Source organism: Urocitellus parryii, chromosome 9 (assembly GCF_045843805.1).
Source record: "Urocitellus parryii isolate mUroPar1 chromosome 9, mUroPar1.hap1, whole genome shotgun sequence".
NCBI lineage: Eukaryota > Metazoa > Chordata > Mammalia > Rodentia > Sciuridae > Urocitellus > Urocitellus parryii.
The window spans coordinates 54,308,012-54,323,799 of record NC_135539.1 but is presented as its reverse complement, the minus strand read 5'-3'; the positions used below and the strand labels follow the sequence as shown (position 1 = coordinate 54,323,799).

Here is a 15,788-nt window from a genome sequence, read left to right as displayed (position 1 = left end):
ACTCAGGCTGCCTCCTACATCCTTGCATCTTATTCCATTTGCCAGGACTAGAGGAGGGGAGCTTGCTTGGCTAAGGTGGGATGGTTTTTCTTGTTCTTCTCCAGGGATATGGGCACAATTCAGGTGTCAACTCACATCTGCTTGGAGCTCCCGGCCACTCAGGCTGGGACTCACCTCTGTGGATGAGAATGAAGGTGTTCCCACTGCAGTGTCCACTCCTGATTGCAACGGGAAGATATCTGGATGTTTTCTTTCCCTTCATCTTAACTGTTTTCTGGAATGTCAGCTAGAACAATCACACAACATTTCCTGAGCCAGCTTGAAGAGGCAGAGTATGAAGGGGGAATGGGGAGGCATTGATTTTGACACAGCACAGCATGTCCATGTCGTTTCTTTTGGCAGTTAGGAGAGTACAAGCCTGTGTTTGTTGATTAAGTTCTCTGAGAAGAGCTTGTGTAGTAAATTCTTTCCTTTGCCCAATAGGGTGATTATTTTTATATATTTTTTTGTAGCACACACAATTTATACAACACAGTGTTTTGTTCTTTGTTCTGTGCTATTTTTTTTTTAAAAAAAGAACAAACTAAAGATGGCCCCTGACTTTGGGGATTTTTATCTCTGTGTGTGTGTGTGTGTTGGGAAATGAGAAAAAACCACCACACATATACAAGGAAATAGACTATTCAGTGACAGATCTGTGGTCTAGATAAGCAGGTTAGCACTAGGGCACATTTTACTGAGGGAGTAGGTTTTTTTTTTGAACTAAACTTAGAAAAAATGCATATAATTGGGATAGCTTTAAGTTGTGAGAATGAAATCATTGTAGATGTGTGGAAGAGAATGAATAAGAAACATAAGAATTAATCACTTTGGGGCTGGGGATGTGGCTCAAGCAGTAGCACGCTCGCCTGGAATGTGTGTGGCCCGGGTTCGATCCTCAGCACCACATACAAACAAAGATATTGTGTCAGCTGAAAACTAAAAAATAAATATTAAAAATTCTCTCTCTCTCTCACTCACTCCCTCTCTCTTTTTTAAAAAATAGTTAATCACTTAGCTGATATTTATTAAGCATCTACTTTGTCTTAAACACTATTCTGGGTGCTTGGGGTTTATCAGTAACAGAACAAAGATTCATATATGACAGGGTAGCAACTGAGGCCTGACTGGGAGGATGGAGAGACTGATTTTGGGAACCCTGAAAGGCAGGCTTGGAAAGCGTTTTTTGAGTGCTTGGGTATGGACATTGGACTTTGACCTTTAGAATGTAGTGAGTCACTGGAAATGACCCATATTACAGGACAGTGACATGATAAAAGGGTATTTTGTGACAATTTATATGGTAACTAGATGCAGGCCAGGATTAAAGGATAGGATTCTTGAAGTGGGAAGATGAGTTGGAGAGTAATTATATTATTGAGAACAAAAGATGAAGGAATGAGTTATTTAAGGTGAGCAAAAATCATATAAATTTAATATGGAAAGTCAGAAAATACAGACAAGCACTTCCAATCCATAGTACACTTTCTTTGAACTAAAAATGAGATGATGCCTTATATAGTATCCCATGAATACCATTTTTTGAATTGCTATTTAGTATTTCATTGATTGAATGTGCTCAACCCATTTCTCATTTTTACATGTATAGCTGTTTTCCTATTATGTATTATATATCAAAAGATCTGATTTACTGATCTTTTACCTTTCTCCACATTTTAAATTACTAGGTTAATGGATATGTATAATTTTAGGCTTTTTAAAAAAAATTGCATGATACCAGATCTCCCCTCCCTGGCGATGGGCTGGAAGTGTAGCTCAGTGCATAGAGTGCTTGTCTGTTGTGCACAAAGCCCTGGGTTCAATCCACAGCACTGCAAAAAGAAAAAAAAATCATTCTCCCCACCATCCTCACCCCAATGTGTGTGATAATTAGTGCCCAAGAGCAGTATGTGGGAATGCTGTCTTCCTGTGTTCTCATGGATGTTGGTTATTTAGTTTGTTTAAAATTAATCTGCTTTCCAATTTCTTATGAAAACTCAGTAGTAGCTGAGAGAATCGTACAAGGTTCAGCTGTGTGCCCTCTGGGTCAGCTTCTGTTGTGGCACCCTGGCCCTGGACTCTACTGCCACCTCCCTTTAGCCCTGCAGGGTCGGGGTGGTAGTGGCTTCCTGCTACTGCTTATCTGTTTGGAGTCTCCTGTTTTCTTCCATCTTAGTCACTAATTCCTTATATTTGCTTCCCTCTGTTTAAAACACTTGGAATTCTTTGCATTTTCCTGGTTGTACTTCATATGATATTTATTCATATGTTTTTATGTGTATATGTATGTGTATGTGTGGGTGCATATAGAAAGAGAGACTGTGAGTTATTTTAAAATAAGTAGAGATACCATCATACTTCATCAATAGAATTTATCTCGTAAGAGTAGAATAGAATGTATTCCTTAAGTATCCACAAAACTATTATCACAACTGGGAAAATTAAGAATGATTTCCTAGAATCACCTAATATTGAGTCCATATTAAAAATATCCACACTATCCCCAAGATGTCTTTTATATTGCCTTTTTTTTATATGACCCCAATAAGGATCCAGTCAAGACTCATACCTTGACTTTTGTCATGCCTCTTTCACCTCTTTGATCCATAACAGTTCTCCAGTTATTTTAGTTTATTATTATTATTATTATTATCATCATATTTTTAAATAGCAAATGAGGACATTTAAAATTCTTTTTAATTTTTATTTATTTTTTTTATGTGGTGCTGAGGATCAAACCCAGGGCCTCACATGTACAAGGCAAGCGCTCAGTCACTGAGCCACAATCCCAGCCCCATATTATTAACATTAATATCAGTACCAGGGATTGAACCCAGGGCACTTAACTACTGAGTCACATCCCCAGCCCTTTTTATTTTTTATTTTGAGATAGGGTCTCACTAAGTCACTAAGAGCCTCGTTTACTTACTGAGGCTGGCTTTGAACTTGTGATGCTCCTGAGCCGCTGAGATTATAAGCATGCATGACTACATTTGCCCTTCCAGTTATTTTTAAATAGTAGACTTTTCTTTTTGAGAATTTTCAAGTCTAGAAACTAGAAAATGAACTAACTTTTAACATCTTAGGACATCAACTTCCTTCCTATCTATATAAACACATAAACATGCATTATTAATAGTGATACTACTTGCTTTTTTTTGTATGTGATGGACCATTTGAGACCAATCTAGATATCAGGACATTTCTCACCACCTAAATACTTCAGTGTATATTTTCTCCATTTAAGAGTATTCTTTTTATATAACCTGAGCATAATGATCACATTCAGGAATTTTCCAGTTATGATTCTGTTACTTAATAGGACAAATGTCTTAAGTTATCCTTTTTCACAACTTTTGTTCTCTCTAGATGCAGGATCTGTTCTAGGATCCTTTATTTTATTTAGCTATCAGATGAAGTAGACTCTGTTGTTTTAAAAAGACCACGTTACTTTTATCGTAAAAACAAAACCCAAAAACCTTTCGTTCTTGATTTTGTCTGACCGTTTCCCTGGGGTGTCATTTACCTTGGTTTCCTATTCCTTTGTGTGTCTATATATTGTCAGTAGTTTTTGCCTGATTAGTTTAGATTAGAGGAGGATTCCTGTGGCTGCCAGGAGGAATAAAGATGACATTGGAAGGAGGAAAAAGAAAATGAAGACATTGGAAGCTGGTTTTAGAGGGAAAATAAGGAAGACTAGGATCTAGCTTAATAATTTTGGAGTAAAATTGGATTTGATAAAAATATTGTCCAGTTGTAAGTTATTTCTAAATGGGCGTCCTTTCCTTCATTGTAGAAAAATTTCCTGGCAGGCTTTTAAAAGAAGCTACTGAGGTCTTAGGCAGCTCCCAAAGTGAGGCGCCATGGGAAGTGAGTAGATATTTGAGGTAGAATGTTGGGAGGGCCCTGGTCTAAAAATGTGGATTTTTACAATCCTTTGTCTGGGGTTTAGGATTGAAACAACTATGAAAAAGACTATTTGGCATGGATACTGAAATTTCTGTGTTTATTACAGGAGACAAATATATATTTGTGTGTTCATGGTAACCATTTTTAAGACGTAATAGCTAACATCTGTTTGATTTTAAAAGTCTGGGTAATAACATGTATCTATGGACTAAAACATAATATGTAGAAGAAACACAAAGTGCTGCTCCCTTCCCAGTTCTATATAACTGGACTTCAAACTTTTAGCATGCATCAGAATCACTGGGAAGTCTTGTTTAAATGCAGATCTCTGGGTCCTGCCTCAAGAAATTTTGACTCTGTTGGAACCAGGTTGGAGCCCCAGCTTTGGGATTTCTGAGGGTCTCAGGTAATGCTGATGCACAGAACTGGACTCCTACTTTGAGCACCACTGCTTTAAATCATGGATGAGATTAGAACATGTAACAGAATATTTAGGTGTGTGGTTTTTCAAACTTGATTTTTTAAAAAAATAGCACAAACCTTTTTATTAAAATAAATATTTTATAGTGCTCCTCTTTGTGTACTCTATTAAAATGTAAAGAAGTTGGTGGAGAGAATTCAATTAACTCTGATGCTATGGATTGAAAATCCTCATTGTCAGTGTGAGAAAGTGCTGAGAAATAAATCAACCCGTGTAGATTGGAGCACTTATTGGTTGTGACCTCTTGTCAGTATCATATTCTCCAAGTCTTCAGTTTCTTATCTGAAAATAGGGATTATAAACCCTCCCCTGATTTGGAGAGTGAACATGAGTGTATTTTAAAAATTGTACAACACATGCAGATAGTCTTACTGGTGGTTACTGTGTCTCTTTCCTGCTTTGGCTCCATTCCAAACTAACCCTGTGATCTGGGCTGTTCCCTCCATTTATATATAAAGAAGGGATTTGAGGGCATTTGTGAATTTTCTGTGTTGTTGTGGAAGTTATGTGAGCACCAGAAGTCGACAATGGCTTGATATCACTTACTCCTAGGATCCTGTGTGACTCTGTGAGAGATTGTGAGCTAGTTTTAATGGAATAAAACACCAGAAAGTTATTTCCTTGAACTTGGACTTCACCTTTGGTTTCCTGTTGCCTTTTTCTCTTTTTGATTGGCATACTAAATGAAGGCATCCACCCTTCAGTGGAGGCAGCAGGTTTGTGGTTAGCTGTGTGCTGTGTTGTGGTGGTGAGGTGTCGGCGTTGGGTGTGGCTTGGGGTAGAGAAGTGGGGGCCAGGCATGCATGTATTCTATATTAGTCACTCCCTGGTGCTGATCCAGGTTGTTTTGTTATACTTGGATATCAGATATGACATCCGATCACCTGTGTTTTCTACCTTTATGGAGAAGACAACAAAAGTGTGTTCACTGTTGAACAGTGTTATTGCAACAAAGTTGGAAATGAGTCGTATGTCTGAGTTTGTATTAAAAGACTTTTCTTTTTCTTTTTTTAACGGAGCTGATTAAATCAGGCAAAGTCACGTGGATCCTGTCTGCCTTGTAATGCCAATGTTTCATCCGTTTAAAAAACAACTTTAGAACATGTTTGAACTGTTTTATTTTTGGTTTACATCATAAATTGAAGTGTGAGTTACTGGGAGAATCTAGAATGAATACAATTCCTTTTGATTGTGCTCTTCCATTGTCTTTTTAATAATGAAATGTTGTCTGTTCTATTATTAACAGAAACTTCAACATAATTATGTAATGTAAAAGGATTGATGGATGCTAACCCCTTAGCTGTGTGCCATCGTTATTTATAATTTAATGGAATTTTCCAAACTCTTTCCTGTAGACTTTTTGGTTCTCAGCATCATGTAGGTATGTAGTACCTTGGTGCTGCTAGGATTGTCATGAGAAAGAACTGTGCCTTTGCCAACAGAGGTTGCTTTTCCAGCGGGTTCTTTTGATAACCACTGCCACATTTCTATATAAATGGCTTGTTTTGTTTCTTTGTTTTTGTTTTTGTCTGCATCTGTTGATTAGAAGTCTTAACCCTGTTATACTGCCCCATGTGTGTGCTTTGTCTCCACTCTCTCACAAAAAGCTACTTCTTGGATACTTCTCTATTCTGTCATACACACTTATTATTCCACTTTCTTCCAAATGTAGTTATGATCTCGATGAGATAAAATATTCAGTATTCACATGATTTTTTTCATTTTTTGAAGCTGCTTATGGCCGAGCTATGCCATAATTACTATTCCTTGATTACTTTTTCGTCACAAATTTTTTTTTTTCATGAAAAGAATGATGTTTATTCCTTTGGTTAGTCTTCTATAAATGTACAACAAACCCAACCCCAGTGCTACAAGCTGTTGTGTAGCAGTTGGTATGCTTAGTTACTTTAGGGTCTCTTTCCACGCAATGTTGGAGTCTTCACACCTGGAGCTTCTGGCCTGCTCTGGTCTAGACTGGTCACTTTTTCTACTCCTGGTTCACAGCTGACATTTTGGGTCAGCTTCACCAGCTGGCACCACTGTACTGGGAGTTCTCTTCTGTCTTATGCCTTCTGTTTCATAGGCCAGGCCATTCTATTTGTGGTTTATTTCTTGTTTTGTTGGAACACGTTTTCTAGTACTTTCCAGAGAAATTTACAAAGAAGGTAAAATTTTCTTAGACATTGCATTTCTAAAAATACCCCTCTATCTTCATACTTTACTGATAGTTGGTCAAGGTATTGGATTCTAGGATAAGAACGATTTCTTTTAGGAATTTCAAAGTCAGTGGAACCTTATCATCTGGATTCCAGTGTTGTTCTTGAGAAATTCCAACCCATTTGATTCTTTATCCCTTCAATGTAACTGTTTTCCTCTTTGTCTACTGTGTTCTGATGTACGTTGGTATATGTATGTTTTCATAAGTTGTATGAGGTTTTCTGTGGAACTTTTCAATGAGGAAACACATCATTCTGGGTAATGATGATTTTTTTTTTGTTGCTGTTGTTATTTTTCTGTTTTCCCAGTTTTCTTTTTCTACAACTTATTGAGCTGTTTGATTTACTTGATAGATATTCTGGGTTATTATCCTTTGTTTTCTTTTTGAATTCATTCTGTGGGAAATATTTTCAAGTCCTCAGCTCTCCTGTTTAGTTTTTCATTTTTAGTATTGAGTTTTCAAATGCTTTTCTTTTTTTGTTTTTAGTTTTCAGAATACTTTCTCCTTCCTTCTTTCCTTCCCTCCCTTCCCTCCCTCCCTCCCTCCCTCTCTCCTCCTCCCACTCTGCAACCTAAATGCACTCCTGTCTGAACTCAGGGGACCATCAGAGGAGCATCTTCTCAGTATCATCTTCTGCTTATGTAGTCTCTGGTTGCCAAGTTCTCTTTCCTGTTTGTTTTGGCCTCTCTTCCATCCATGGGCCTTCACTCAGAAGTCTGTGTCTTGGGTGTTGGCTCTGATATAAGGGACACTAGTGTAACTTGGGAACACTGAGTTCAGTCAAGGGCTCACACTGGGAGTTTCATAGCAGAGTCACTGGGCTAGGCCACATCCTCTGACTTTTCTTCTTTGGATGGTTAGAAGTCCAGGAAGGCTCTACCAACCTCTTGCTTGGGTAGCATCAACTCAGCTGCCTGCATTCTGGGGACAAGTGGAAGCAGAAGGCTAGGTTTTCAGCCTTTGGTACATAAGCCTTTAGTTATCTCCTCCCATCTTCATTATGGAACCTCTACAATCGCTCTGCCTTGAATTTCCCAGTCCCCACCAACTGTTTTAACCTCCAGAAAATTAGCCTTCAGTGATCTGCCAGGAGAAGGGGAGGGGGGGGACAGCTACTGTGCTGAGTGGAGTCTCAGGGTAACTGGGGCTTAAATTGCAGCTCAAACACAATTTTAGCCAGTTCTGTTTCTCCTCCTGTCTTCTTTGCTGTGTTCTGGTGCATTTGGTTCTCCCAATTTCAGTTCATAGAAAATCGGCGGGGGAGGAGGTCATATTACCTCCTTGTTTTTCCCAGAACCATGTTCAGATTCACTTTGTCACTTCTGCTAAGGATGTTACCACTGGGCTACCTGCTTGCTTCCTGGCTTCCAAAAACTGTTGTGCTTGTTTTCTTTTGTTCTCTTTGTCTTCGTAGGATTATGGCTTGAAAAATAACCCGCAACAACCTCCTCCCCTTGTAGTTTCAGTGGGTGATTGGGAGGAAATCAGAATAACTGTGCACTATATGATGTGATGTTTTCACCCTTCATTTTTGTCTCTTAGCTGGTTTCTGTGTCCTCAGTTTTCTGATAAACTCTGCCTCTCCTCCAGGCCTGGTTTTGCTCTTCATCCTCCTCAGAATGTCTTAGGTTCGCCTTCCTTCAACCTCCTCGTCTGTCAGAATTCAGTTCTGCTGCAGAAACACCCCTCACAAGTCTTTTCTAACCCTTTCCCCCTTGGAGGTTATGAAGCATCTGTGGGTCTGTTTTTCTTGTGACAGATCATGATCTACTTGTTTATGTTTTATCTGATAACTGTTTATTTCTGACAACTTTTACTGGCTGGCACCAGTACTGTTTGGGAGGTGGGGAGGTGCATGATAGTCTACAATACTTGTTGCTCCAGAAATATTTGAAATAAAATTGATAGGAGAATATGTTTTATTCAAGGCCAACTTTGAAGGAAGATAGAAGAAACTTACTGTTTCAAAAGTCCCATCTTCAAAATCTATGATGGAGAGCAAAGCTTTTGAAGGAGAAGAGGCAGTAAAGTGAGGAGAATATTTCTCTTGAAATGTTTTCAAGCATTAGATGCGAAGGAGCTATTTCTTTTACCAGTCATAGCTCACAAAGCTCATTAACTTGCTGTATAACAGGATGATGCTCTTTAAAATTTTTTTTTTTTACTTGTAGATGGACACAATACCTTTATTTTTATTTATCCATTTTTATGGATAAATAAAATCCATAATAGAATCCAGTGCCTCACACATGCCAGGCAAGTGCTTTACCACTGAGCTATAACCCCACCCCTGATGATGCTCTTAATAGAATTTGAGAGATTTCTGGAAGGCCGAATAGGAATCAGTCTTTCGTTAGGGTTTTGCCTGTGTTGTCTTCTCTTACCATGTACCAGAATAGAATAAGCATCTATATTTCTTGGAGCTTGCATTTTTTAAAAGTTACCTCTGCTTATATTCTAGCTGAGACTTAGAGGTATTCCCTCACACCCCTGTTTCTCAAGGACTAGGCCAGATCTTGGCTATGTTCTTTATCCGGATAAGAAGCAGTAATTCTTCATATGGCTTGATCTCCAGACTTCTCCAGGCTTCCACCCATCTTTGGGTCAAATGTGCCTCACTGAGATTGGGTCTTTCTGTGTATCCAGGATCACCCCTGGAGTTCTGGGCTCAAGCAATCCTGCCAGAGCCTCTTGAGTCGCTGGGACTGCTTCCTGTGCTACCTCTCCCTGCTTTATTGTGAGAGTCTAAATCTTTCATTATTTAAATGAACATATCATAACCAAGATACTGGGTTGTTTTTAATTTTTTTAAATCCACAGTTATGTCACATTTCTTTATTTTTTTTAATCAAGTGACCTGTATAGTTAGTGTTTTTAGTAGTATATAAAGTGCTGTATCATTTTTTGTTCAATCACATTTCTAATTTTCTGTAGACAGGACACCAATGAGTTTTTACTTTTTTTTTTTTTTTAAATTGGTATCAGGCATTGAACTCAGGGACACTCAACCACTGAGCCACATCTCCAATCTTATTTTTTATTTTATTTAGAGACAGGGTCTCACTGAGTTGTTTAGCACTTTGCTTCTGCTGAGGCTGGTTTTGAACCTGTGATTCTTCTGTCTCAGCCTCTCCAGCTGCTGGAATTACAAGCACACACCACCACGTCTGGCCTGATTTTTATTATTACTCTTCAAACTTTTTAATGTAAACTGCAGCAAAGTAGAATAAATAGATAAAATTCAGTTTTTCTCCACGTGGGTGCTTGACTGTTTCCTTGAATATGCTGCAAGTCCTCTGTTTATTGAAGAGAAATGTGTTGATGAAAGCTGCCACTTAAAATCTCCCAAGAGATTAAAACTTTCCAGGGAGTTATTTTTCAGTGGCAAAAATATCCTTCCTGGTTTTTATACTCTGGTAGGAGGAAATCATTTTTGTATAGCCCGCTCACATCTGCTTTTCTTAATGTAGTATGATTTGTTAGGATTACTGATGCTCTCCTCATTCCCTCTCAGCAAAAAGTCACTTTCCTTGAGTGTGTATTTATGGAGTGGCATTTAGTTAGCATCAGCCTGAGAGAGCTTGGTGTGATGCTGTCAGTGTCATCTGGCCTAGCTGGCTGTTGAATCAGGACCCCTCCAGGGGCAGGAGTCAACAGTTAAATCTCAAAATTAAAAAGCCTTGATCAGCTAGTGGGAGCATTATAAACCAAATTTATAGGGCATTTCAAAGAGTAGGAGATAATCTCTGATATTAAATTCTGCTTATAAAGTATAATCAGGATTGAGAAAGGTTCATTGCAATTTAGCAATGTGGAGACTATTGGTGACTTGGATAGTTGTGTGAGTGTGGTGGGCAGGAAGCCTGATTAAATGGGATTTGGGGAGCGGATAAATCTGAGACAAGGATAGACAGTTCTTTAACACATGTTGCAGTCAAGAGAATCAGAGAACTGGTATAGTAACAAGAGTTTCAGCAGAAATTTTCTGCTGTTATTTTAGCATGCATAAAAATAAAGCATTAAAGAGCTTTTAAAGGTTTAAAGTTGACATCTGACAACTGTTTTGCAGACTGTTAAGATTTTTGGAAACATTAATAGTGGGCTGGAGCTAAACTTCTAGTCTGTCTAAGGAGTGGGATAGTCAGGAACAGCTCTTGGAGAATAGGATGCCTGAGGAGACTGGGTGGTTGAGACTTGTGGGCCAGCCTGGAGGATCAGGTAGGACCCAGACATTGGAGGTCCTGGGCACTGTGTAGAGATCACAGACCCGAAGGGCTTAATGCAGCCTGTGAAAGGGGAGATGCTGGAGTGCAGCAGGTTCTGAAGGATGAAGTTGTGGGACTGAGAAACTCTTTAGGTGGGAATTTATATTGAAGGGGTAGCTACAAACATTATAGAAAGCCTGCAGGTAATAATTTCAGATGGAGAGTAAGGTGGTTTAGGAAGCTAAAAAAACAGTTTTCTTACTTATAGAAATGAAAATTGATATTCAAGTTAGTTAGTGCCCAAAAAAGCTTGCTTGGTGGGATGTAGGGAGACCTGTTCAGAATGGCCAGGGAATGATGGCTAAGAGACACCATTTCCTTGTTCACTCCCAGGATATTAGTTACTTCCAGTTTTCCCTTTGGAAAGTTAATACCATTTGGTGTGGAAAACTAGGAACTAGGAATATAGTTTGTTTTGGGGCTTCTTCTCCTCCTCCTCCTCCTTCCTCTCCTCTACTCCCCTCTCTCCTCCTCCCCCTCCCCCAGTTCAACAAATACAGAAATGATGAATTCTGGAGCAAGAATAGTAGTGGGTTCCTAAGGACTTTCTGTGTGATATTGAAATCAGGGAATACACGTGCGATTAAAGAAGCCCCACAGATGAAGAGGATGACTCTGTGTGTGTGTGTGTGTGTGTGTGTGTGTGTGTGTGTTACTCTTGGTGTTGTGGATGATTGATTCCTTTTATAGGGGTCCAGATAAGTGAGGGTGTAGTAACTGAAGGTTATTTGCATAGTACTTTTTATGGTATTACATTTGAGCTGTTTGCTGTGCTGGTTAAAAAGTGACAAGGATTGGTAATTCTGCATTTTAAAAGTAAGAAGTGTTCCATTTTAGTGGTTCTTAGGCACACCTTCATGAGAGGTTCACTAGAAGAGGATCTTAAGAATCTGAATTTAGTGGCATTACCCCTGGAGGGTCTTAATCCATAGATCTGGGAGGAATCTATATTTTGACTATCATTAATGTTTTATCTTTTTCCCACTTTTTCTTCAAGAAAGAGCTGTAACAAATTTGCCTTCTTAGATTTGGAAAAACAAAACAAAACAGTGTTGATAGAACTTTTTGATAGCAATCCTATGTTGCCAGGAAAGCAGTAGCTAGTGGCAGAACACAAGTTAGTGTATTTCCAGTTGAGTACATAAATAAGAATGGTTGTGGAAGTTTAAAGCCAACTATGTTTCTTCCTCAAATAATTTGAAAAGAAGAGCGTTATGGTTTTAAAAATATTTACCATGTAGGAGTTTATAAAATTTAAAATGTTCCTTTTTGCCAAATCCTACTTCTTAGTGATAACCACTGCACATTTTGGGGTGGGTGTGTTAAGTATTTTAACCTGCACATATACATGTGTGTATAATTTTACCTTTATCAACATAGTCTCCAACCATGCATTGTTCTGAGACTGCTTTGTTCACAGCTCCTCTCCTCAGTATCTTCAGACCAGTTTGTAAGGGGAACTTTGAGGCACCAGGATGTGTGAACTATTTTATGCAGATTAGCAAATATGAGAGTTTTTCAGACAAATAATATATGCTGCTGGTTATTATATAGTTTTGTAGGTTGCATTGAGTAGATTAATAAGTAATGCATATACTGGAAAATGGGAAACCTAATCTACTTTAGAGAAGCAATATTTCCTATGCAGCAAATTTTGCTGTTTTTTTATTTTTATTTTTTTTTGCCATTTATGTAGTAAATCAACATCTGAGCCAAGAGGAAAAGAATGCATGAGTGACTATAATAAAATAAAAGAAAAATTAACTCAATATGAAACATAGGGAGCTACCTTAATTTTTATTCAGTTACAGTTTTGTTGATATAGTTGGCTTCCTTTAGTGGGCAGGCAGTTATCACAGTTTAAATTGTTGAATTCCCTTTTGGTTTTGCTAACTTGTTACTTCAATATTTATGTTCTTTTGTCTAGGATCCAAGCTACTGGATACAGGTGCATCGCTTGGAACATGGAGATGGAGGAATTCTAGACCTGGATGACATCCTCTGTGATGTAGCAGATGATAAAGACAGAGTGAGTTCAAGTCCAGGGAAATCTGCTCAGAATGTATTGTTTGGGGACTGGGGAGAGTGTGGGTAGTTGAGAGCACTTTCCTTTCTGTTTTAAATACATTTTTTTTTTGGTTTAAATATCATTTGTCTCATCCACTCTAGTATATTTTGCTATGTAATTATCTTCCACAATCTTCACTACCGTGAATGCCAGGATGTAATGATTTTCTCAATATCCAGGACTTCAGTTTGGAATTTATAAAATACAACTTTTAAAATTGAAATATTATCAAAAAGGTTGCTGTGCTAGTACATCTATCAGACATTAACCTCAGTACCCCTTCCTTGTCAACTTGTGCTTATCATTATGACTGTGTTTCAGTGCAGGATATACAAAACCTTAGACTTCTGTCCCAGTGTTGGCCCAGAGATGGTCCATCCCAATAGCTAGCCTGAGCAAGCACATCTTGGGCACCCTCCCTTGTGGTGTGATGGCTCTCAGAAAGCTGCCCCTTTTTCCATCATTGCTCAGGTTTTTCTCTGTACTAGAACACTATCTTCATGTATTCTATTTTGGTATCATGAATTTAGATGCCCATTGCTCCTTAGCACTAACTCGCATGCCTCCTCCCTCACTTTTTTCCCCCTTCCTGTACTCTTGGAAGGAGTGAGAAGGAGGAATGACAACTCTCAAGGTTTTAATAATTTGTTCAGGATGTCTGGCTCTGCATATAGAAGTCAGCAAATTCTTTTTTTTTGTAATGAGGTGATGAGACTTGGGCAGGCTTGTAGGGTTCTTTAGCCATATCATCTTTCATGTTTGACTTGAACTGAGATTGCAGAAGGGCTCACGGCCACATAAACAGTTGTATTATGACAGCTGTATTGAGGTTGCTGCCTGATAGATGTGCTTCCTCATGAAACATCACTGTCATAGCATGGGATGTTACACCAGCTAGGTTATGTAAGGAGGTGGAAAGATGGCAAAATCCTCAGGATGCTCATTCTGATTCCTTCCAGGACACTTTCTAATCACCATCCCTCTATTTTCATCCTCTCTTCATCCATTTGTTCACTGGTCTGTGAGTAGGTGAGCCCAGCTATTGGATCTTGCTCACTCCTGTGTTTCTAACAATTAGCAACATGCCTGCTCAGAGTCTGCAGAAATCTTACATGCTTTCCTGAAATCTCAAAGAAAACAAAAGATTTCAGATAGAGATATTACATAAATTCAGGAATATTTGATTCACTAGCACCTGCCATAGAGGAATTTGTCCCATTACAGCTATTGTGGGCCCGGACACTGTGTCAAAAACTGCAGAACTGTTTGCATATGTATGATGGATACTGTTTTTCTTTTTTCGGTGCCTTTTCTCCTTTTGAGGCTTTTCATTTAGTCAGTGATAGGGTAACTCTCCAATGTTTCTGTGAGCCACATGAAGAGTACCATCTAGAGACTTAAATTATAGTCAACTTTGTTGTGGTTCTGTTCTAAAGCTTACAGTGATTACAGGGATTTTTGATAAATTTATACAGTTGCCCTTTCCCAACCATCATGTTTGAAAGAGGTGAACTGATGTCGTATTGCTCTTTCCTTCATTATCCTCCTCTTCTCCCTCTGACTTCTCTTTTCTTTCCTCTCCCTCTCCTCTTCTTTCCCGCTTCTTCCCTCCTTTTTGCCTTCTCCTTTCCCTTTTGTTATTTCTTATATAAAAATAGTTCAGCAGCAGTGCACATCTGTAATCCCAGCTGCTTAGGAGGCTGAGGCAGGTGGATTGCAATTTTCAGGCCAGCCTGAGACTGTCTCAAAGTAAAAAAATGGGTCAGGGATGTACCTCAGTGGTGGAGTGCCCTTGTGTTCCATCTCTAGTACTACAAAAATAAACAAAGAAAAACAAAATGAAGAACAACAACAAAGCGCTTTAACCGGAGGGAAAAAATGGTTTTAACCATTAATAAGTGATATACTTTTTTGGACAATTTTATATCATGCTGATGGAAATCAGTTTCTATATAAAAAATGCCAGAGTACAATGTACAAAAGGCTGAAGTAGCTTTTAAATTGGTGTTTTATTCTGAAATACTTATGTGAAAGTAATTTCAATTTTTTCAATGATTTCCTAGGTTAAGGATTCATTTTAAATTGTAACTGTAAAATACATATGTAAATAAAATTAACAGTTCAAAATCAGAGTGCCAAGATTGACAGTATTGTTGGATGCATTATTCAAACCCAGAGATTGTGTGATGTGGTATGCTATATGCTTGTTTTATATGGCTCTGAAATTTGATTCTGTTTAATCATCCTGGAGTGTTTTCAATTATTTTTGGCAGCTACTGTGAGTAAAAATCTTGACACCTGTTTTGCTTTTCATCAAAACAAAAACATTATACTTCATCTACATAATACAGTTCCTCAAAAAATGCACCATATTTTGAGCCCTCTGGATGTATGTTTAAAATGAAGATACCCAGCCTGGGGAGGTAGGATCTCTGGCAGCTGCATTTTGCAATTCTTCCCTTCTCATATATAGGGTCACTGAACTCTGAAATCATGTCTTTTGTGGGGAAAATTCTCCTAATGGTGCCAATTTCATGTCTGATCACCATGAATTTGTAATATGAAAAGTTCTTTTTTTACAGGGGACACATTAGGATCAAGAAATGACATTTCAAATGATAGCAAAGGAAAATTGAAGAATTTAGTCATAATTTTCTGCATTATCCTTTCATTATTAGAGGTCAGTACAGAGAGCCTTGAGAAAGTGCTTTTTGTGCCCATACAATTTCATTTTCTAGGTTGTATTTAGATTTGTTGAACATGGTATTAGTTGAACATGGGTTGTCTTGGGTTCTTGGAATAGGTTTG

The 15,788-nt window shown here is 38.3% G+C and overlaps 1 protein-coding gene across 16 annotated transcripts in view; it reads left to right on the top strand.

Annotated features, from left to right (window-relative positions):
- The window catches only part of Pard3 (par-3 family cell polarity regulator), a 656,694-nt gene that overhangs the window by 99,673 nt on the left and 541,233 nt on the right, over window positions 1-15,788 (top strand). For all 16 annotated transcript variants that reach the window (XM_077803009.1, XM_077803007.1, XM_077803013.1 and 13 more), the window contains exon 2: window positions 12,840-12,941. In XM_077803009.1, coding sequence (XP_077659135.1) covers window positions 12,840-12,941 — 102 coding nt within the window. The remainder of the gene's footprint in view (window positions 1-12,839; window positions 12,942-15,788) is intronic.